Source organism: Benincasa hispida, chromosome 7, assembly GCF_009727055.1.
Source record: "Benincasa hispida cultivar B227 chromosome 7, ASM972705v1, whole genome shotgun sequence".
In the NCBI taxonomy this organism is placed as follows: domain Eukaryota; kingdom Viridiplantae; phylum Streptophyta; class Magnoliopsida; order Cucurbitales; family Cucurbitaceae; genus Benincasa; species Benincasa hispida.
Window position 1 is genome coordinate 31,079,325 of NC_052355.1, and position 23,562 is coordinate 31,102,886.

Here is a 23,562-nt window from a genome sequence, read left to right on the forward strand (position 1 = left end):
TTAATTTAGGTAAATTAAGTTAATTTAACCTAAATTACTTTTGAGTCCTTGATGTTTGAAGAATATATATATGTTTAGTCCTTAAATTTTCAAAACAATTTTTTTAATCATTGACTTTTAGAATAGGTGCATTTAGTTTCCAAATTCTCTGAGTTTTTAAAAATAAGTTTAAAATTGGTCTTAGAATATATTTTTATTTTTATTTAAAATTAGAAATATATTTTTTTAAAAAATACTTCTTCTCTCTAAAATTATTTTTTAAACTTATCTTTGTAATTCAAAATGTCATAATATTATATAAAACACTAAAAAAGTCTTAAGGGACTTTAAATCTATTCTTAAATACTCAGGGATTAAAATGATATATTTTGAAAACTCATGAACATACTTATTCTAAAAAAAACTCACTAAAAAGGTATATTTTGAAATCTTAGATAACATGTCTGATAATGTTTCTGTTTCTTGTTTTTATTTTACCGTACCCGTTTCTTGTTTCTAACCTTTAGAAAATGTTTCTAAAAAGCATTCAAATTAAATAAACAAAAAGTAATTTCTCTCCATGCTTTTCATTTTATATGTCACTGTTTCTATAAATATTTTTTGTAAGGTGCCCACTAATTATTTTATTTGGGTTGGATTCCGATGTATGATATTGGACTTTTTTTTTTTTCTTTTAAATATTCTCTCTATTCCTTAACATATATATTATTTTACTTTTAATTTCAAATTTTCCAATATTTATAAAAATGTATAGGTATATATAATATATGGTTTAATTTTCAATTTTCGATATATAAATTTATATATATTGGAAATTTTGAAATTAAAAGTTAGAGTGGCTGCGGTATATAAATTTTGTTCACTATCATTATAGTGGCTGCACTCACGTTAAGTAGGGTTATCAAGGGAAAGTGAAGCTTTGAATTTAAAAACTATTTTTCTATTTTCATTTTTTCTTCCTATTGTATAGAAATGTTCTTAAAAATCTAGAAAATCAAGAAACAAATAATGTATCAAATACATTCATTATTTAGAAACTAAAAACCAAAAACAAATTTATTATAAAATAAGTTGCTTTTCATTTTCTATTATCTAGCGAAAAACGTGTCCCTTTCTTTGTTTTCTCTTCTCCGTTTTTTATTGTCTTTTTTTAATTCAACGATATTATGTCAGATGATAGATTCGAATATCTAAACTTTTAATAAATATTGACTTTTACCAATCGAGTTATGCTCATGTTAGACTTATTTATGGGTCTTTGTAAAAAGAGCATGGCTTACCAAATGTGTATGGAAAAAGCCATATGGTTGAAAGTGAAAACAAATCGATTTTTGATTGGTTAAGAAGATTGTTTCAATGATATGATGGTTTTGGTGGTGAAATAATCATAACAAAAGAGAAAAAAAAAAAAAAAAAAAAAAAGAACCTCTTTTCTTCTTTTCTTTGTTCTTTTAGAAGAAGAGGAAAAGAAAAAGAGACGAAAAAATAAAGCGACGATGGCTGCCATGGATGAGAGGATCAAGAAAGATGGGAGGAAAAGAGAAAAAGATGGGTCAGAATAAAAGTTAAAGAAATTATATATTAAAAATATTTTTATTTTAAATAATTAATGGCAAATTGAGAACCAAATTAAAACTTTAAGTTAAAAAGAAGGGTTGTTTTCAAATATAAGAAAATGTACCAAAATATTTATAAATATAGTAAAATTTACCTGTCTATTTGTAGTAGACCGCGATAAAATACTGTCTATTTATGTCATGCTAGATACAGATACTATCTATCACGATCTACGATCTATTGTAGATAAACTATGATGTTTTATTATTATTTATAAATATTTTCAATAGTTTTGTTATTTAAAATAATTTTTTTAAAAAAATAATATATTAATCTCTATACTTTGGAGTTTATTCAATGTTAATCTTTATATTTTTTAACGTCTAAATAATTATAGTCTAAAGTTAATTTTAACCAAAGTTGATTATATAATAATTATAATATTCATGTAAGAAAATATAATACGTGAATATATTCACAAAATTTACCGATAATAAAAAATTTATGAAATAATTATAATAAAGTAGTTGTTGAGATGAATTTAAGTTTTATTAAAAGTAAAATGACTAAAATTATATTGTACATTTGATATAGACTTGAAACTGAACAAGCCCAAAAGTAAAAGGAACATAATTATATTTTAATCAAAACTTTAATACCATTCAAGTTAGATTATGATTATAATTATTAAAAAGAGTAATATTTAGTTGCTTGCACACACATTTCTTTATCCACTTCAATCACAAATGAAAAAATATATAAAATTATATTTTTTTTAAAAAATAAAAGTTTGGTACATGATAATTTGTAATTGGACACTTGAATAGATTGTACAATTAGATTACACCCAAATATTTTTCTATTAGAAAAAGTTTAAAGAATGAAACTTTAGTTCTTCAACTCAAGTCGTGTTTAAGAAGTCTATTAATTTTAAGAAATTGTCTAATAAATCTGTATACTTTTAATTTAATGTTTAGTAAATTTACACCAGAATTAGATTTACTCAACACTTTTTGAAGAAATTAGATTTATATTATAAATATAAAATTGAAACTTTAAAATTCTATAGACACTTTTTAAAGCAACCACCAAAGAGAAAACTTTTAACGTACAATACAAAAACACACAAATTAAAAAAAAAACAGTTCATGGATCAAAATTTTCAAATCAACTGTATACATAACTAAACAACAAAAATGCACTCACGTCAAATTAAGGTCACCTTTTAAGTGTTTGAAATTTTTGTTTGTTTTTTCGTAATTTTTCACCATAATTTCCATTTCTTATCAAATAACATTTAAATTTATAGTCAAATTTCAGAAACAAAAACAAGTTTTCAAAAACTATCATTTTTAGTTTTCAAAACCTGATTTGGTACGATACTTCTTTAAATCTATACGTGGAAGTAACGTTTGTAATCTTAATTTTAAAAAGCAAAAAATTCAATAATTATCAAACGAAGAAAAAATCCATTTGCCAAAATCCTCACTATTTTAACTATTTTCTATTTACTACCCACCTAATATCGTTTCAAATTTCTAAGAAATTATCTTAATAGGACACCACAATGTAGTTGACATAAAATTTTGCATTGTTAGATGCATATGCAAGAGAGAAATTGTCTTTGTATGTCAAAAAATTGTATTCCTTAAAGTATTAATAAGGACATGTAGATAGATTTTCAAATATACACCTAATCTAAGTGGTTATTAAGCCATGTTTGGCTCAAGAAGTAAGAGTTGTGAGAGAGGAGTTGTTATGTCTACTCCCTATTTGATTTACGAAGTTGGTGGATCTACGAGTGAAAAATATTAAGGAAAATTGGAGAAAATTGCAAAATTCGAAATAATAAGATTTTTGGTCAAATGTGTGCAACACATGTGAGGTCGACTCTTATAATACTGGATTTGCTCCTAACATGGTCGGCCAATTGAAATATTGAAACATTGTAATTGTTATAGTATGTATCAATTCTAACTAGAAATACAGTTTAGATTGGTAAGTGTTGGTTATTAGTTTCCAACTGAATAGATTTTGTAAAAAAAAAAAGTGGCGAATTTTTTGTCAAGTTTAAAATTCGAATTGACAGTTTTTTATAGATTTGATTTGCCTAACCACTTTTTGAATTCATTCCAAATGAATTAATTTTTTATCTTCATATCTTTATTTAAATTTTAATTTATAGTAAATCTTCACATCTTACATTATTTTATTATTTTTTTTATTATTTTAAATTTTTTAACATATTTAATTCTAACTGAGTTTGCTTCATTATTTTATAAATATCTCATCAAACAAAGTACATATTTCATTCAAATTGTTCACTCTTTCAATTTTTTATTATGTTTTATCACTTAGCATCTTATTATATGATCATATCATTTTAAAATTTTTAATATACATTTTGTTTTATCAATATCTCAATAAATATTTGTCTTTTTGACAAACAAGTAAGTATTCACTTTTATAGTCGGGTTGTTTTTGCTATAGCTAGGCTTCTTATTGTTTTTACCTTTATGAGTTTGTAGGTTTTGTGGTTGACGGAGTCATAAATACAGTGTAAGTGTTAAAATTTATGAGAATGGAATTATGAATAAGTGTAATTTATCAAATTATGACCTAATCAATTAAAATAATAATAATAATAATAAACAAGCTCCTTTCTTGATTTTTCTTCCCAAATTATATTTGCATTTATATTTTATTATCAAATTATATTTTATCTAACTACTTTTCGAATTAATCACAATAAATAAAAACTTCCTGATTTTTCTCTCAATTTATATTCGAATTTATCTTTTATTATCAAATTTGATTTTATCTAACTAATTTTTAATTTGTTTAAATGTTAGCTACTGATTCAATTCTAATTAAATCTTTTTTCCATTATTTTATACATATTGTTATAATAATAATAATATAACAAAAGATCATAAATCTCATCTTCTTCACTTAGTTGCCCCCAAAATCTCTCTCGCTGACTTGTTGCTCTCATACATGTTTCCTACTTTTGTTTCTATTTTGAACATCGTTTTCAACAATGATGTTCTAGAATTGATAGTGTTTGAAGTTGGATTTCAAGATCCTATGGGCAAACTGGTTGCATGGAATAATTCCGATGAAATTCCTATTTTTAATAGTCACATCTTTCCGAGATTACAATTCCTTCAAATACTCACCTACCAACAACTTCGTTGGTATAATCAGCCCTGCTCTTTCTCATCTTGGAGGAAGTCAGTTCCTGATCGTGAGACTCCCTCGTATGCACGCATTAAGAGCCATATTAGATGATTTTTAACTTTTATTCCTAGAATGTTTAGATATAGTGTATTTGTGGTTCTAGAATATTTAGATAGACTGTATATGCGATATTCGAGTTGTTTTCGAAGCAGTGTATCTTTGCATTTTCATTTGTACTTAATATGGTTGTTTCTAGTGCAGGTTTGTCATTTACTAATTAGTATTTTCTATTATATAAATTTGTTTTGTTATTTTTACGAGTTTAAAACCTTTTTATCATTTTTCCCAATGAAACTTTGAAATTTGTTATTTTTCTTGTCGGTCCAAATATTAATTTCATGACTTATTGACTTCGACTTCACGGCTAAACAATGTTATTCCTTGCTTCAAACATCTCCGAGATGATAAGGATGTGGCGGCCTAGCTAGTTTAATAAATTTTCAAAAGGTAAGATATTTGTACCTTATTAAGACCATCTTATAACAAAGTTATAATATAAAATTAACCCTATTGTTGATGCAACTTCAATTTCAGCGCACTCACAATAGATATCTATCCTTGGTCAGCATAAAAATGAAACAAAGGCAAAATTGGTGGCACTACTTCTCACTTTACACATGTGGAAACCATATACTTCTTTTTATTTGTTTCTTAATAATTGTTTGGATGATTCTTTTAACCAATCCCTTTCTTGTCTCTTCCTCTCTTTTAGTTTTGGTTGAGTGGAACTCCCTAAACTTTGCTTATAAAACCCACGTTAAATTTTAGGCATTTCCATGGTGTGTGTATGTCTATTGTTAGTCATAGCAATTAGCTAAAGCCTTTGAAGATAGTGAGAAAGAGAAAGAGAGAGATCAAATGGAGGGTTTTGTGAGGTTTTTGGGTTTGGCAAAGCCATATTTTGGAGTTCTTTTTATGCAATTTGGTTCAGCTGGAATGGCGATTCTTGCAAAGTTTGCTTTGAACAAAGGAATGAGTCAATATGTTTTCGTGTTTTATCGTATGATCATTGCTACTCTTATCATTGCTCCTTTTGCCTTCATCTTTGACAGGTCCTTTATCAACTCTTTCTTTCTCTCGTCTATCTATATACATACATACCAACGATTTAATTGTTACTGAGAAACACTAATTAATTAACTACATCGCTGCACTCATCTTTAGTACAACCAATTCATTGTTTGAAATTTCTTCGATATTTTTTGTATTGTTTATGTGTGAATGAAGTGTCCGATTGCATAAAGATGGAGATGAGTGCAGCTTTTTATACACTCACTTGTTGTTTTGTATATTGTCAATTTTTTTTTTAGTTTGTAGACTATATATAGTAGTTGAATTGATTATTGTTCATGTAATTCCCAATTTAGTCTTCATTTTTACTCTTCAATGTATTAGATATTTACAATATTATTATACTATAATAAGATATTGTGGGTTGAGTTTTTAATAATATACGTGTTGGGGTGGTTGAAATATAGTGGTATTTACATGCATCGAAATATATTAACAAACTCATAATTTTATGCCTGTTTAATAATGATTTCGTAGTTTCTTTTTTTTTTTTTAATTTATACTTATTTTATCTCTTTTTTTTAAGTCATGGTTTCCAATTTTCTTAAATTAAAACATATGCATTTCCTGTCCAATTTTAAAAATAAAAATAATTATTTTTAAAAACTGCAGCGTCCAATAACCCTTTGATTTTAGGTTTTAAATTTTTTAAATTAATTTGGGCTTGTTTTTAACCAGATCTATATAAGAATTTCTAAGGCCCATTGGATAACTTTTAAATTTTTAATTTTTTTTTTTAAATTAAACTTATAAACACGACTTCTACCTCCAAATTTCTTTATTTGTTATTACTTTTACCAATGGTTTAAAAAAACCAACCAAAATTTTGAAAAAAAAATAGTTTTTAAAAATTTGTTTTTGTTTTTGGAATTTGGCTAAAAATTCAACTGATGAAAATCATGGTAAAAAAGGGAAGAAAATAGACTTAATTTTCAAAAACCAAAAATAAAAAATGAAATTGTTACCAAATGAGACATAAACAAATATATAAATTTTTAGCCAAATTCCAAAAACAATTTTTTTCAAACTCGGCTTGATTTTTTAAAACACCAACAAGAAAAAACTACGTAACAAAGAAACTTACGACTATAAGTAGTTCAAAAATTCAAAAACGAACGAAAGCAGAAAATCTTATTGGTAGAAGTAGTGTTTACCAGCTTAATTTTCAAAACGTAAAATAAATTAAACAAATTAGATGGTTATCCAATGAAGTTTGAATTGAATAGTTATAAAAAGTAAAAAAAAATAGTCAATAACATTCAATAAATATTTCTTTTCTTTTTTTTTTTCTTTTTTTTACTCTCTTCCTCTCTCTACATAGAATATTTTGAGTTTTTAGTTTTTGCATGCAGGAAAGTGAGGACAAAGATGACCATTTCGTTGGTCTTCAAGATTGTGATGCTGGGTTTATTAGAGTAAGAAATTTGATCATTTCATCACCATTGATATTAAATATTAAACTACTACTAATCTCCCAAATTTAATTTAATTACAACCAAATTTTAAATTATTTTTTTATTTATTTTCTTTACAAAAACCTTCCCTCACTCGTCAATGTGAACATAGTTCGAACATGCACGATCTTCTTTGAGATCATAGATTCAAATACATTTTCATATAAGTAATAATTAATCCATAGACTTTAATAAGTCCCTAAACTTTAATAAGTCAGAACTTAATCTCTATATTTTGAATTTTTTAACAATTTATTCTCTATCATAAAAAATCTCATCAAAATTAAATGTCAACTTTTATTACTTAACGACTTAATCTTTATAATTTATAAATAAATTTGATTTTCAATCAATGCATTAATCTATATGTCAAGAAAAAATTCAATAAATCATAAGAGAATCATTACTATAAGAGAAAAAATTCCCTCAATCATTATTAGAGTAAGCATTACAAATTGTGAAGTACATGGACTACATTGTTGCTTATTAAAGTTAAATTTAAAAGTACAAAATCTAGAATCATTACTATAAATTCACAAACTAAATTGTTATTTCACAAAAGTTTAGGGAACAAAAATGTTTATTAAGACAAATTACATACATTTAATACTTTTAATAACGTTGTTGAGCCTGAAAAACGAATGGTAGGCCAGTGATTGATCTCAACTTATACTTTACTGGAATGAAGTACACAACAGCTACCTTTGCAGTTGCCATGTGCAATGTTCTACCAGCTTTTGCTTTCCTCATGGCTTGGGCTTGCAGGTACTTTCACTTTCAAAACTTTCATTCCTAATGCATCATGAACCCCTTTGAATCTTTTTTCTTTTCTTTTTACTTTGTCTTTTTCTAAGATTAATACGTGTGGTGGAGATTTGAACTTTCCACTCTTCTCGATATTAAAAGTAATATGTTTTAATCATATGTTTTAATCGGTTGAACTTTAAATCAACATTTTTATGAAGAAGTGTGTTTGAATCTTGTGTTGGTTTTTATGCATGAATTAAAGCTTTTCAAAATACCCCTTTTGTTGTCTACCAATCATTGTATCAAACGTACTAGATATATTGGGTCACTGTTAACTTTTTATATTAAGTTTAATAAAGACATGATGTATAGACCTGTGGTATGTGTGAGGGTTTTCAAACATATTCTAATTATAATCTATGTTAAATAATAGTTACTTAATTTGGGAAAACTGAAACAATTTATGTGAAATTGAGTGATCAAAACCAAAATTTAGAAACTATAAAATAGAATTAATTAAAAGTTTAGAAATCAAATCTGAACTAAGCATGAAAGTTTTAGAGGATATAATATGATTGGAACTTCTTTTTTTATTTTTTTATTTTTTTATTTTGTAAATTATATGATTGAATTATATATATTTGGAGCTAGAAGATTCAGTCAATTTTACTATGTATATTAAAATCCACTTTCACAAATATATAACTTTAAAGTGAATGTCTTTTTTAGTGGGTTCAAATCCCATAGCTGTCCAATGTCTGGTAGTTGATAAAGTTCCAATCAAGTTGTAATCTCTCTCTCTTTTTTTTCCCCTACCTTTTAACTCCAAGAAAAAAAGATCAAACACTTTTTCCTTTTTGAAAATATAGCAATGGAATTATGATGGTGGGGTTCAAACTTTCAACCCATAGAACTTTTTGTGGTGATTGTTGATACACAAATTGGGCAGAGGGATAAAACTCAAGCAAAAGCTTAAAGAAGATGAATGAAGAAGAAATGAGATGATACTTAGGTTTTACAAATTACAGAAAAACTACACAATCCAAAATATAAGATGAGATTTATGACATCCATTTCAAGAACTTCAATGAAACATATATGAATAATTGATATGGCAGGCTTGAGAAAGTGAATATTTTGAAAAGAGGAAGCCAAGCAAAAATTCTAGGAACAATAGTAACAGTAGGAGGAGCCATGATTATGACATTCATAAGAGGACCCATGTTGAATCTTCCATGGACAAAACCCAACCACCCCTCTGCTTCTTCAGCTGCTTCAACAAATCACCAAAGCCAAATCAAGGGCTCCCTCATGATTGCAATTGGCTGCATTTGCCAGTCAGCTTTCATCATTCTTCAGGTAAATAAATAAGTAGAACTCTTCGAAGAAATATGCCTCTTGCTTTGTTAGAAGCTAATGGACTGGATGTCGATGGCTTAGGCGATTACATTGAAACTGTACCCTGCGGAGCTGTCTCTTACAGCATTGATATGCTTGGTAGCCACCATTGGAGGCTGTTTGGTGGCTTTGGTCATGGAGAGAGGAAACCCTTCTGCTTGGGCTTTGCACTTTGACAGCCAGCTTTTATCTGTTGTTTATGCTGTAAGTATCTATGTTTTGTAAAAAGTTGTAAGATGCTTGTGTTGGTTCAAACTATGTTTGAGAGTGGAATGAACACAAAGTAATATAACAGTTATGTTCTGTTGTAGGGAGTAATATGTTCAGGGGTAACATATTATATTCAAGGAATGGTGATGCAAATAAAAGGGCCTGTTTTTGTCACTGCATTCAATCCTCTGTCCATGATTTTTGTTGCAATCATGAGCTCCTTCATCTTGTCTGAGATTATGTTGCTAGGCAGGTAAGATAGGAGGAAGGCTGCAATTGTTCCAAAATTTCCTAACAAAACTAAAAGGGCAATGCAATAATATAGATCTACAAGAGATGTCGTTTCAGTTTCCAAATGGGAAACCAGCTTGCTAAAGCTTTCAACTCTTTTGTAGGATTATTGGAGCAGTGACCATTATCACTGGATTGTACCTGGTTTTGTGGGGCAAAAGAAAAGATCAGCTTTCAGTTAAATCAGACAGTGATAACATAGCACATGATAAGCAACAAACGACTGAAGCAGGTGAGGCTTTGAAGACGGTCCAATCGAGTCAAGAATTCGTCTCGCTTGATGTTGCCAAAGTGGAGACAAATTGATGACTTCTAAATCACCTGTAATTGTGCTGGTATTTGTTAATATATGGATCAAGTGGACTGTGTTGTTTTAAAGTACCCTGCATTTTCATTTCAACCAAAATGTGTTTGTAACTTTTGCATTTGTGGAAGGCTATATTAATAATAATTTCTGTTTTTGTTTGGAACCAAAGCCCTTCCACTAGTTTTTGAGCTTGCATAGAGCCAGATCGTTGTTTCATACTATTCTATTGTAGCTAAAATGCTTCAATACAATTCTGCTAAGAGGGGATAATATAAAGAACAAAATGTAACATGAAAGGAAAAGCAGAAGGCATTCTGCGCAATGCACACGTGATCAAAATGATGTCTTCAAAAGTCGGCAGGTGGCTGACCCGACCGAATAATGCCTTCTTCAATCACCACTCATCCATATCATCTTTGATTGCAACTACTGGTTTACAATTTACTCACTTTAGCAATGTTTTGATTACAAATCCATCCTGTGATTAAATACCCTGGTAGGTATATCTTTGAGGTCTACAAGTGGTATAGTACACGTATCAGCGAAATAAAATAATATGTAAACACAATAAAACAAATAAGAAAATACATCTCATGCAGAGATGGAACACCACCAGCATACACACCAAACCTTTGATCTCCAAGTCCCTGAGATGCTTAGCTCACAAGCTCATTTATCCTACGTTAGTGAAAATACTTGGAATTTCCGTCGTCTATATGTGTGTAATGTAGAGAGAGACATTGTGTGAACTTAAGGGATAAGACTAGTAAAGGAGTGAGATGGGAAAATTAAGATGGTATGGTAGTTCTGGTTCAAAATGCCTTTTCTAATGAGAAACAGGAGGATGTATATTCCTCAAAACGAACAAAAGATATACTTCAAAACATTTTGATCACTATTTTTCTATTTCATGTCTTAATGTTTTACATGTAACAAAACTCCACACTATGCAGCCGCATGATCTTTCTTTATCACTCAAAATTTCGGGAGCAATATCTTAGTTACTACAATTGAGGTAGGAAATGGCACCGTGCATTCAATTGCACAATCCAAAGTTATTATAGCCACCTACTTACAAGTATATGGTTATCCAAAACTTCACCTCGGATATTCTATCAACTTAATCTAGAGAGAACAGAAAAGCATATGTTTATAGACATTAGCTTCGTTAAGTATTAAATTTTAAAAGTCAACAAGAGACCTAATGTATTCAAATCTGAACAATGCTAAACACAGATGACGACACATGGCCTACCTCAAAATTTAGAAAGGTAAATCCCCATCTCAAGAAGGCATAATTACTTCATCTTTTCCATAAATACGCTGGAGTTCAAGGGTGGCAGCTTGATAAGATGCTGCGCAGTAGGAATGAATTAAAGAGTGAGAAACTTCAACATAAATGCTTATTATAAATTTTAGTTTTAAAAAAATAGACATATAAAATAGATGTGTTTATATGAAATCTAATAGATACTGACATATTTTTTCTTCCTAAGAAAGCAAGTGGCTCTACATATTGTGAGGGGAACTAAGCCTCAAAAGTAAAAGAAAACTAAGACTCCGTTTGATGACTATTTTTTTTTCTTTAAATTATGTTTATCAACACTACTACTACATGTAAGTTTGTGTGTTTTGTTATCTACTTCAGGTAAGTTTGGGAAACTAAAAACTAAAAAAAATAATTTTTTTAAAAAACAACACACTTGACCAAGAATTCAAAATTTATCTTTAAGAAATGTGAAAAACATTGTAAAGAAATAGTGAGAAAAAAACATAATTTTCAAAAATAGAAAACCAAAAAAAAAAAAAAAAAAAAAAAAAAAAAAAAAAAAAAAAAAAAAAAAAAAAAAAAAAAAAAAAAAAACGTTACCAAACAAAACACAAAATTAAAATAGACAAAAAATAGAGCCGCGTGTGAAATCTACAAGATACCAAACTATCAGATTGATCACAATGTGAAGTAGACAAAACTCACAAAGGAAGAGGTTTGAAACTCCACTTCTATTAAAAGGGAAAATTAAGAGCAACTTGCCAAGGGTTTGGTTCACGGTTATTCTTGTGCTATAATAACTCACGTGGTCTTATAAAACCATAGCAGTCAAAGCCCAACAAACCTTCTTGGCCAGCCCATCTTTGACCAGCCAAGAAGACCAACACCCTGCAGCTCTGTCTTTTTCTTTCTTCTTTTTTTTTTTTTTTTTTTTTTCCCATTTAAATCTCCTCAACAGTTAATTTGAACAAGGATAATCCTTCATATTTTTACTGATGCACTCACGTAAAAATTGTGTGGAAGGCTAAAAAAAAAGAATCACCTTTCCACATACGAAAGTTCTTCTGATTAATGGGAGAGCCAGTCACATTCTGAATTGCATCAAATAGCATCTCCTGAGGGGTGTTCTTTAGCTCTTGAACAACAGCATAGATAGTTTTACCATTCTCGAAGTAAATATGGTTATTTGGATGTTTGGTTTTGCAGCCAGCATGCCTCTCAAATTCATAAGCATTGAGAGCCTGTGCAATGCAACTCACTTAGCAACCTTAATCATATAATTAGAGCTGTGTGTTCCCTGGTTGACTTTAACAAAAAAATGGAATCTTGAACTTCACAAGTTACCTTTGAATGATTGCAGTTGTCACAGCTGCACAAGTATCCAGTCCCTTTAATAATTCCCTTCAGATTTTTCTTCCCAGCATAAATATTTGAAACAGATGGCAGAAAAGACTAATTAGTTTCATAGCATTCTCCATTTCAACTTAAATTGAAAATATATATAAGAAAAAAATATATACCTCCCGTGACCAAGAAACATATTTCACAGGAACCCCATCAAGCATACCAGTTGAAAGCAAGCTTTTAACATTTGAAGGGAAGCTATTTGGTGGCACCTTCTTACTCATCCTTGGCTCTTTATTCTTAGAACTTGTGTCTATTTTCCCATCAACCTTTATGGCATTGTTAATGTTTACTTCCACATTGGGTTCAACTGAATCTCTCAGGGTTGATACTTCTGATGCTTGGGCAGAAGCCTGATTAGCCATTAACAAGTCGTAACTGCTAATAATCCCACCAGAAGGATTATCTGTCCCATTCTCGTCATCAAAACCTCCAAAAGATATGGTATTACTCTCACCCTTATGAAAGTTGTGAGCCATTGACACAGCACCAGAATCTGCTTTGTCAAATTTAGGACCGACATGTACAATGTCAGAGTTCACCTTGTCATAGGTTGGACCCATGGATAAGTTATCATCGTTTCCCTTATTAAAGGATGAAGCCATTGAAATGAAAGTATCACCCGCCTTACTATAGGTTGGCCCCATTGATATAAAATTTTCTTGCCCTTTATTGTAGGAGGCACCAAAAGAAATGATATTTCCTTCAGCCTTCTCATAAGTTTGACCCATTGAAATAAAAGAGTCATCCCCCTTGTCAAAAGGCTGATTCATTGATAAGATGCTATTGTCTCCCTTGCTATAGTTATGACCAATTGTGATAAAACTCCCATCACCCTTGCTGAAAGCATGACCCATTGAAATAAAATTATCATCTGTCTTGTGATATGCAGGGCCAACCGAGATGGCATTCTCATCTCTACTATTATAAGTTTGGCCCAATGATATGGCATTCTCATGGTTTTTGTTAAATGCTGTACCCATTGAAATTGTACAATTATCACCCCTACTATAGGCATGCCCCAAAGAAGCAGACATGCCAACGTCAGGATCCCTAACTTGATTGACTTTAACTTTTCTAATTCCACCAAAATTGAGGCATGATGAGGGATCCTCAATGGATTGAGACATGGACAAGCCAACGGATGGGTTGTTTGTAAAATGATTCTCGAACTCCTTTCTTCCCATGTCCATATTTGCATTTCCCACAGTCATGCCTCTATCAACCAAGTTGACAGTTCGTATTGGCTCTGAGCCGAAAAGGCGATCAGTAAAGTGTCCAGGAACTGACTGAAAACTTGAAGTGTTTTCCCAGGGAGAAACATTCATGTGTGGAACTCCTGGAACAGGTCTAGAATTTACAGCTTCGATTGCTTGCTTCTTATTACTGAATAGCTCTGGTGCACTGCCATCCATGAACCATTGATGGCCACGTTTGGTTTCCATTCTCGAGGAGCTATCATAGTTCATCTCTCCATCAGTTAAACATCCAGCATCCCTAGGTATCCAAAAACTTTTATGCTGGAAAGACTGCAAAAAAAAACCAAATACTTGAGAAGCTTTACTAAATATAAGAAAGTTTTTACTTTAAAGTACAAGAACTTACCTCAAAACAACCCAATGAAAATTCAAAAACACGAGTGTAAAAGATGAACTTCAGTACAAGATAATATGGTTAGAAGCCAGTATTAGTATATAAGTTCTCACTTTGCATTCAAAACAATAAGGGAAAAGACAAATGCTGGAAAGAAGTTAAAGTTAACAATTGACATGTCACATTAATTTCCATAAGTTACTAGGATTCCTTTTCTTTTTCCTTTTTTTGGGCACTTGACATCCGCCGCTCCAACATATATCCATATTTATAAATATAGCCCACTTCCACTACAGAAAGAATAAGATAATGGGAAAATGTCTTGAAGAAAGGCTTTACAGCTCCATATATCAGTTAGATGATATTCCAGAATATAGAGAAATGAACATAAACACTCATGAAACTAACTACTTGATGATTACATGCAGTCGATTTGATCAGAACCAAATAAAAAATCTGGATTAAATATCTGAATATAGTACAGTTAAAATCTACTAGCATATTTTTATATGAAACAGAGAGAGATGCATCCAAAATAACAAAGGGGAGGCCGCCTAAGGACAAGGGTATGAAGTAATAATCAAATACAGATTCAAAGGTACTCTACAAGCTTATCAGGTTTGATTACAAAATCCAATGTCATTTTGGTCAAGTTTAAAATCTTGTAAATCAAATGAAGATCCGGCCTTTTAGCAAATCAGGCCTTAAAACTAGTGTAAAACGTCATCTGTGTGTGATAATTTAGATTGTAAGCATGAAACAAATTTGATAAGTATATAATTTTCCCAATTTAATGGTCTCCCCTTCAGAATTACTTTATCACGTTCACAAGTAAACCTCAGGCTTTACATTTTGTCAAAATAGTAATGGATCAAGCATTATAAAAAGTCTAACCTCCTATTTCTCCCTCTTTCTTCTCTTTTTCCTCCCACTCTATACCTGTTTAATTTCCCTTGCATATCAAACCACTTGATTGACATCACTGTCAAGATTCTGCTAACTAATATCTCCATCTAAATACTATCGAACTCTACCTTCAGACAAGATAACATATTGAATGTTGTCCTCATCACTTTTGAATAAGCTGTTGTAGCCATCAATTCTCCTTCAATAAATAATACCGACATCATATATCTTTCAAGCTAATGGGGAACCCTTAAGATCTCCTAGTAAGTTTTCTAGTAAGGGCTTTGAAGTTTGTTTTCGTAGTAAGTTTTTCTAGTAATAATCGATCTTATACTAAGAATAAAATGAAATAATTCAAGAGAAACCAAAAAACAAGACCACCAAAAGACGACCATTAAAGAAAGGGTCTCCAGTCCGGTAAGATAGCACCTACCAAGTTAATTACAAAAATCCTTCGTAACCGAAGCCTAAAGAGAAACATGAAATCTAGCAAGAGATCACACATCAATCAGGTCCCTTCCCAGGCCTCAAAACACTATCACTATTCCTCTCACACCAAAGATCCCACAATAAAGCACACACCTCAACAAGTCACAAGGAACGACCTTTCCCCATAAAAGGCAGATGGAGAAGGAACTACTCAATCATCTCATTCAGATTTCTATGGTGGACCAACTAAAACTTTGTTGAGGATTGGCCTTCCAGGAAAGTTGCTTGAGAGCCTTTATTTTCGATCATCCAATGTCCATAATCAATCAAACAACTTGTTATCACTGGCTAAACCTTCAAAAGTTCATTTTTTTTCAACACCTTCAAAAGTTCATTTACTATTTCAACTCCTTATTAATCATTATTTTTCTTCTTGACTAAAAATAAACCACTTCCTACCAGTGAACATAGTTAGAGACTAAAAAAGACATGCAAATCAGATGCCTACCATATTTTCATCTTTCTACAAAAATAATTTTAGATATGGAGAAAATATTTAACGAATCCAGATTTTGTGCAACCAGGGGAATTATTATGAAGGGTGGAACATATTTTCAAATAAGGTGGTTTTCAATTCCACTACTAGTTGAAATAAAAGCTTAAAGTTATGGCAATTGAAAACATCCAACGCATAATCCTATGCTTCCATCCTCGTACTCACAGTGATTGACACAGGGTGAATACTGTGAGGAATTCTGGTCACCCATTAAGGAAAATGGACCAACGTTTTGAGTTTTTAAGAAAAAAAAACTAAGGAAATACTTGAACTGGAAGCAAATATGATTTCCTGAATAAGCAAGCACCGATTAAAATGAAATAGGAATTTAATATAATCAATCGTGATTCAATGAAGGGGAGTTGAATCTTCCTGAATTCTTTCATACTTTTTGTTAATTCACATTCAACTGCTGCAGAAGTTATGAAGGATCGGATGACCCAGCTAAAAGATTTAACTAGATCAAACTAAAAACAGAAACCTTAAACATTCTCGGCTATTAAAGATTCAAATTTGAATTTGAAAACTGTAGCCTCCAAGAATACCTACCAATTTAAGCAACTTGCCTAACGTCCATGCATACACACATATATATTTTGAGCGAGCTTCAGTAATAGTCAAACAACAAAAACTTAAAGAAACCATATGAAATATGTTATGATAATGCCCATCATGGTTTTGAGCAGTCAAATCTATCTCGATAAAAGATACAACCTCAAGTTAGGTAAATTGATCTGTGAAAATTGAAGAATAACTCCGAACGGAAATATGTTATCACACACTATTAACCTAGTAGCTAAGTAATAAGTACTCCCTTGAGTAGGCAACATGTTAAAATGAAAAATGATAGTCTGAATGTGCAATAACTCGCTTGACTAGAGATCAACATATCTCTAATAAAATTTTAATGCTCGCATTTTGACAAAGTGAAATGGAGGTATTAAATCAGTATCGGCAAACACCTATGAAACTGAAAATTAGGCTTTCATAAGAATAAGTTTACACAAAGCAACATGCACAGGTAGGAAGAGTAAACAAAATTCCCAATTCAAACTTACCATTCTTTCCGCTGACAACCCCAAAGAAAAAACCCCAAAACTTCAAAGTCACTTCTCCAAGCTCTGAAACTCAACCTCCGCGCAATAAGGTCAACTTCTTCCACACCACACCCACTCGACCCCAACTCCACGGCCAGTGCTAGATATAGACGGCGACACTACTCAAGTTAACGATGAAAAACACAAGAAAGAACCACGGAAACCGCAAACCTCAAAAGATTTCCAAAATTAATCTGCACACAAACAACCATAAATCAAAACTCACAGAGTATCCAGAAATCTAATCCCGATCAGAGCTAATCACGATCAAACTAAATTCCGAAAAACACACATACACACACACAAATTTAAAAAATGCACAAGAAATCCAATACCAAACAAAATCAAAGAAACCAACAATGAGAGACTAAAACCTCCGAAATTTCACAACTAAATAATTGTCAGTGAACTGACCTTCGCCGGAGAAATTGCCGGTGGGTTACGAACAAGCGATCTTTCTCTCGGTGATGAGAAGAAAGAGAAAGGGACTTCTGAGGGACTACTGGATAGCGACAGAAACTGAGCTTTGGTATATTTTTTACTATAGCGAATGATCCTCTACGACGCGGTTTTACAATATCAGTTTACGATCTTGTAATCGAACCGTACACATGTACAGTGAGGATCAAATGGCTCTGTTTCATTTCGCAAGGCTGACGTATGGTTCTGGTAAAAACATACGGGAAATCGGGCCGTTGATAATATACCATATTTGAAGGCTCTGTATATGGTAAAGTATCGAATCACAGCCCTACGATCTGGCTTCAAATTAGATTTACACGTGGAGTGATTTAATAGGCTCCACATCACTTAGAGATGAGTAATCTGCTGTATTCGGAACACAGTAATATGGTGTTTTTTTTACTGACGTGGATCGTAAATATTGGATATAAGAGGGAGAACGGCCATTGGATTAATGCCACGAAGGCGAGTTTACGTATGCAATGAACCATGGGAACAAAATTATCTCTTGATTTTATTTTTTTAAGAAAAGGAGAAACTATTTTTTTATGGGGCCTTTTTTTTAAAAAAAATGTTGTTACATTGACACATTCCTAATATAGGAAAACATCAGAGTTTGATAAAGTAGGAGATGGCACGTGCCTCGCATGCCTGGGTGCCTCAAATATGGAAGGAAATTGATTATCAATTATTTATACTATTCTTTTATATTATAATTCATTAAGTCATATGAGCGTTATTTAAGAGTCCATCATAAACCTAGTTCAATTTGTAAAGAACTAAATATCATTATAAATTTACGATATAGTTTAACTAATTAAGATATATATATCTTTGATCAATAAGTCAGAAGTTTGAATCACTATCGTCAATCCATGTTGAACTTAAAAAAAAAAAAAAGGTAAAAACATTATAAATACAACTAAATTTTTTAACGTTGGAATCTCCTATTTCATGCATTGTTGAACTAAAGGATGACATGTAAAAATGATGTGCGGTATGTACTAGCCAAATGAGTTTCTCCATGGTAATTAACATGCAATTTATTTCTTGAGATTGAAAGTTTAGTCATTAAAAAAATGTGTGCTACAAAGTACTATAAAACTTTTTTTAAAAAAAATGAGTAAATGCTTGTTTTAACTAAAATAAAATGAAATGATAGATTTCATACGATAAAATAATAAACTAACTTTTCATATTACTCATTTCAAAAAGAAAATATTCTAATTATTCGTTTAAGTCTTAGCTTCGCTTAACAATAATTAGCATACTATCTTCTTTGAGATTGAGGTTTGATGCATGTCCTTTTAATTATTGTATTAAATAAATTAATCTTCATATTAGTCTTTTGATTATCAAATGTGTCTACAACATTTAATAATGATGTGAGATATAATATAAGAATCATTTAGCTATTGCATAAATAAAATAAAGTGCTCTAAACCATTAGAAATTTTCTTGGAGAAAATAATATGGGTACTTTGAATTAAAATAAATAAAATGGTGGATTACCCAAATGAAAAATGGTATATTTATAGATTATTACGATTGGATATAAGACTTAATTATCATCTCAACGGTCAATTGATCTATTTCATTCTCCAATTGTTGAAGTAGAGAAATAATAACTTTGAATTTTTAAGTTTTAAATAATTATGTTTTTAGTATGGATTTTTATATTTATTTCACTTTTTAAGTTTAAAAAAGATTTGTTTTTTTCTTCATTTTGTGTATTTATGAAACTATTTTTTTAATACATTATAAATTTAATGTCAATTAATTTTTTATATCTAAGTTGTTATATTTTTTTTACTTTCCTATGTAGGGGAAATGGATTAACAATTGATGTTGCACTTCCAAATTTAGACTTTAAAAGTGATGGTTTTCACGTAAATTAAATTTAGAGTAAATATAATTTAGAATTCACCTAAGTATAATTTAGTAGATAAGACAGTTATTAAGTTTTTGCTAAGGTTGACTATTCGACCTTTGTATCATTTAATTTTTTAATGTTAAAAAACATGTTTACAAAAATGAGAAATCACAAAGATTGCAACTGAAAAAAATACCAAGAAGTTGTGATATGAAAAAGCTACAATGAAGAAACCCTCAACGTAAAAAGTTGGGATTTAATCAACCGACTCATCTCAATCCAACCCATCTTATTTAGAATTTAAAATGACCACGTGGCACCTAATTATCTCATAAAAAATGTCACCTCATAAATTTGTTAGTTTTTTAGCAGCACATTAACACTAAGGATCTAATTAAACACTTTTTAAAAATATAGAGACCAAAATAAACTTTTTAAAATATAGGGATCAAAATGAACCATCTATGAAAGTACAGGTTCAAAGTAGTACTTAAACCTAAAAATAAATCAAATAGAAAATTTGAGAATATAATTAGAATAGCAATCAATTTTTTTTTTTTTTTGAAAAGTCAACAACTACGTTAGTTAGAAGATTTAGATATGCGAAGGAGGTTCAAACTATTGTTGATTCTATTTGAGATCTCTACCACAGTAATTCTATCCATGACTTCCTTTGAATTAATTACAAAAATAATTTTTTCACTCGTGACTTAGTTATCTATGTTTTAAGGTTTGGATATTTAACAATTTGGCAAACCATCCTCCATGAACAGATTCTATCATTCTTTCTTATTTTCTGTCTTTAAGGGGCTGTTTATTTTTTGGAATGTAAATAATTGGAATCTTCAGAACTCTTGGAATTATGGATCTTCGATATATTTGGATAAATATGTTTGTTTTGTATGAATATTTTGTAGGTATTTGAAAATATTTTAATTATTGTATTTGTTTTATAGGATTTTTACCTCGGAATGTCTTAAATTTATTTAATGTGTTCCAATAATGCTCTTATGATTATCTATTACTTTATAATTATTTTAATATAATTTAAACTTATACCATCTTTTACCAATTTGAATTTCTTTTTACACTCAATTATTTATATTATTTTTACACGTTATTTTTTGCAACAAAATAATATATATTAATTTAAATTTGATAAAATAAAAAAATGATATATGTGAGGCAATATTTATTTTAATTATATAATGTAAATAAAGAATAGCGATATGTATATATACAAAAAAAAAAAAAAAAAGAAGGGTAAAAGAGTAAAATGATGATGCTCTCGACATGGGTACCTAGAAAATTCATGTTTCATAAAGCATCCAAAATTTTTAAGATACTCTCCATAAGAGTATTATAGGATGTCCGATAATCTTCAAATATTACGACATCTTATAATACTGCTAAACAAGCCCAAAATCCAAAATCTCACTCCATAAAAATTTAGAATACGAGTGAAACAAACTACTCTTAAATTTCTCTCATATTTCAGAACTAAAAAAAAGTGTGAATTAGATTTTACTAACCAATATTAGCTCATTGAAACAATGAGATTATTCCTCAACCCTTTGATCGCATTTATAGTTGTTTGCAATTTTAAAGTATAGTAGTATACTTCCTAAATAGGTTTTTTATTAGGTTTACATTAAAAATTCAATTCATCCATAAGCTTTTATGAAACATTTTAGTCTCTCAGTCTTAATTTGTATTGATGTAGTCTTTTTTTTACAACTTCGTTCTTAAATTTTTAACTTTAGAATAGTTTTGGTTCTTAAACTTTAATATGTAATAATTTAATCGTCATATTTTAAAATTTGCAACAATTTAATTGTTCTATCGTGAAAATAAAAATAATTGTTAAAATATAATAAAATTCGTATAGATATAGATCCATTAATTGAATAGAATCAAATGAATTATAAAACTAATTTTAATGAGATTCTCCGATCTGGATAAAATATTACAAATTTAAAAGTACAAAGATTAAATCGGAGTATATTAAAAATCTATTGACTAAATCGTTACAAATTTATTGTTAATTTCATAAAACTTGAGAAAAAAAGTGATTTATCTTTTTGCATTTGGTTATTTGCTACCAATGAGCTCCAACAATTGTGCTAAAAATGATTGAACAACTAACTACTTAACCATACTTGGATTAAATCATAATCCAACAATTATTTCAAAGTCATTTCTTATAAGAATTGTTATCATTTGGATTTGGTGTAATAAAAAACACTCCTTATGATAATGTTAAAACTAAAGCTAGACAACTCAATCATATGAAGGTTGTTTTATTTTTTATTATATAATTTTTATATCCAAATATTTGGTGGCTTGTATCCAAAGGTATTTAGATTCCATCTCTTTGTGAATTATAATGTCAGAGAAAATCCCATTTTTGGTCTATCATTAGTTTTCAATTTTCAAATCTTTAATTTCAACTTTATACCTTTCTAAAAGCAAATTTTGAGTTTATCATATAAAAGATTAATACTTTTAAGCATAGAGTCATAAGTCAATTTGGACCAATTTGAATGTAGCTAGGGTTTAAGTCTGCAGATTAAAGGTCAATTTGGATCAATTAAATATAATGGGACTCTTCGTTAATTTCTTTTTTTTTTTTTTCTATCTTTTAAATTTAGGTTCGTTTTCTCCTAATTTATAACTAATGATTTTTAGTTTCGTCAAAGAAACGCACTTGAGTTCCTATTTAAATTATTAATATATATATATACAAAATTTGCTTTTGGTTTCACCCCAAAAGGCTTCATATTAATACAAATAGTCATACTCACTTATATATCCATGATCCTCCTCTAATCTAATCCATGTGGGACTTTGATTGCATTCCCAACATTTTCAGTATTAAAAACACATTTTTTTTTTTTTTGCAATAATTGTTTGATGAAGCAATAACATAACTTTGTATGAGTATTAATGTGTTGCATATATTCTTTTAGTTAAACATTTGTAGGGTGTACAAGATCGAGCCTACAAATATGAAGAAGTCTTGTCTTTTTTCTTGTTTAATAATATATGGGGTAGAAAAACTCGAACCTACAATTATTTGATCTAAGTACATATAGATCTTAATTAGTTAATTTATATCCGAGTTAATAATAAAGCTTTTATTTATTAACCCATGCTATATAAATACACACACGTATATATTAATAAGGCACATAGATTGGTTGAAGCAAACAATTTTTTTAGACTAATTGAAGCAAACAATTGAATGTTGATTAAGTGACCAAATAATAGTGAAGACCAAACATTACTTGTTTAAAGTATAAAAATCTCAAATAGATATTTTGAAAGTTTAAATTAGGTATTTTGTCTTTTTCAAAAAAAAATTAAACACTAATAAATTTTTTTTGAAAGTTTGACAAGTAAGCTAGATATTTCGAGAGTTTAAAAACTAAAATGAGGTTAAAATATACGTTTTCTATTTTTTTTTTAGAATAGGATATGTTTTCAATTTTGGTTACACCTAAATATCTCATAATAATGAGATTCCTAATAAATTAGCTCACAACTAATTAATTCAATTTTGTAATGATCTCTTTTATTAGTCATTATTATTATTATTATTATTTGCAAAATGTGAGATGGTAAATCAATTTTTTATCTTGAATGGGATAGTACAAACTTTATGTCAATTAAGTTTTATATATATATATATATATAT

The 23,562-nt window shown here is 29.5% G+C and overlaps 2 protein-coding genes across 2 annotated transcripts; one reads left to right on the plus strand and one right to left on the minus strand.

Annotated features, from left to right (window-relative positions):
- Window positions 1–5,477: 5,477 nt before the first annotated feature.
- On the plus strand, window positions 5,478–10,443 carry LOC120081324 (WAT1-related protein At2g39510-like). The gene is made up of 7 exons (XM_039036077.1): window positions 5,478–5,849; window positions 7,221–7,283; window positions 7,971–8,087; window positions 9,188–9,428; window positions 9,510–9,671; window positions 9,779–9,930; window positions 10,073–10,443. Exons 1-7 carry the CDS (start codon window positions 5,656–5,658, stop codon window positions 10,272–10,274), a joined length of 1,131 nt encoding a protein of 376 aa, XP_038892005.1. The 5' UTR covers window positions 5,478–5,655; the 3' UTR covers window positions 10,275–10,443.
- LOC120081323 lies at window positions 10,357–18,101 on the minus strand. The gene is made up of 7 exons (XM_039036076.1): window positions 17,945–18,101; window positions 17,492–17,724; window positions 13,066–14,478; window positions 12,890–12,958; window positions 12,588–12,786; window positions 11,531–11,630; window positions 10,357–10,790 (listed from the first exon to the last, which is right to left on the minus strand). Exons 2-6 carry the CDS (start codon window positions 17,492–17,494, stop codon window positions 11,560–11,562), a joined length of 1,755 nt encoding a protein of 584 aa, XP_038892004.1. The 5' UTR covers window positions 17,495–17,724; window positions 17,945–18,101; the 3' UTR covers window positions 10,357–10,790; window positions 11,531–11,559.
- Window positions 18,102–23,562: the final 5,461 nt, after the last annotated feature.

Excerpts from the sequence above, each read along its gene's own strand:
- LOC120081324 (XM_039036077.1), top strand. The coding sequence starts at position 5,656 with ATGGAGGGTTTTGTGAGGTTTTTGGGTTTGGCAAAGCCATATTTTGGA. Across the intron at positions 5,850-7,220 it reads TTTGCCTTCATCTTTGACAG|GAAAGTGAGGACAAAGATGA; the intron begins GTCCTTTATCAA and ends TTTTGCATGCAG. Across the intron at positions 9,672-9,778 it reads TTTTATCTGTTGTTTATGCT|GGAGTAATATGTTCAGGGGT; the intron begins GTAAGTATCTAT and ends GTTCTGTTGTAG.
- LOC120081323 (XM_039036076.1), bottom strand. Across the intron at positions 12,787-12,889 it reads ACAACTGCAATCATTCAAAG|GCTCTCAATGCTTATGAATT; the intron begins GTAACTTGTGAA and ends TGCATTGCACAG. Across the intron at positions 11,631-12,587 it reads GAACTTTCGTATGTGGAAAG|CATCTTATCAAGCTGCCACC; the intron begins GTGATTCTTTTT and ends CCTACTGCGCAG.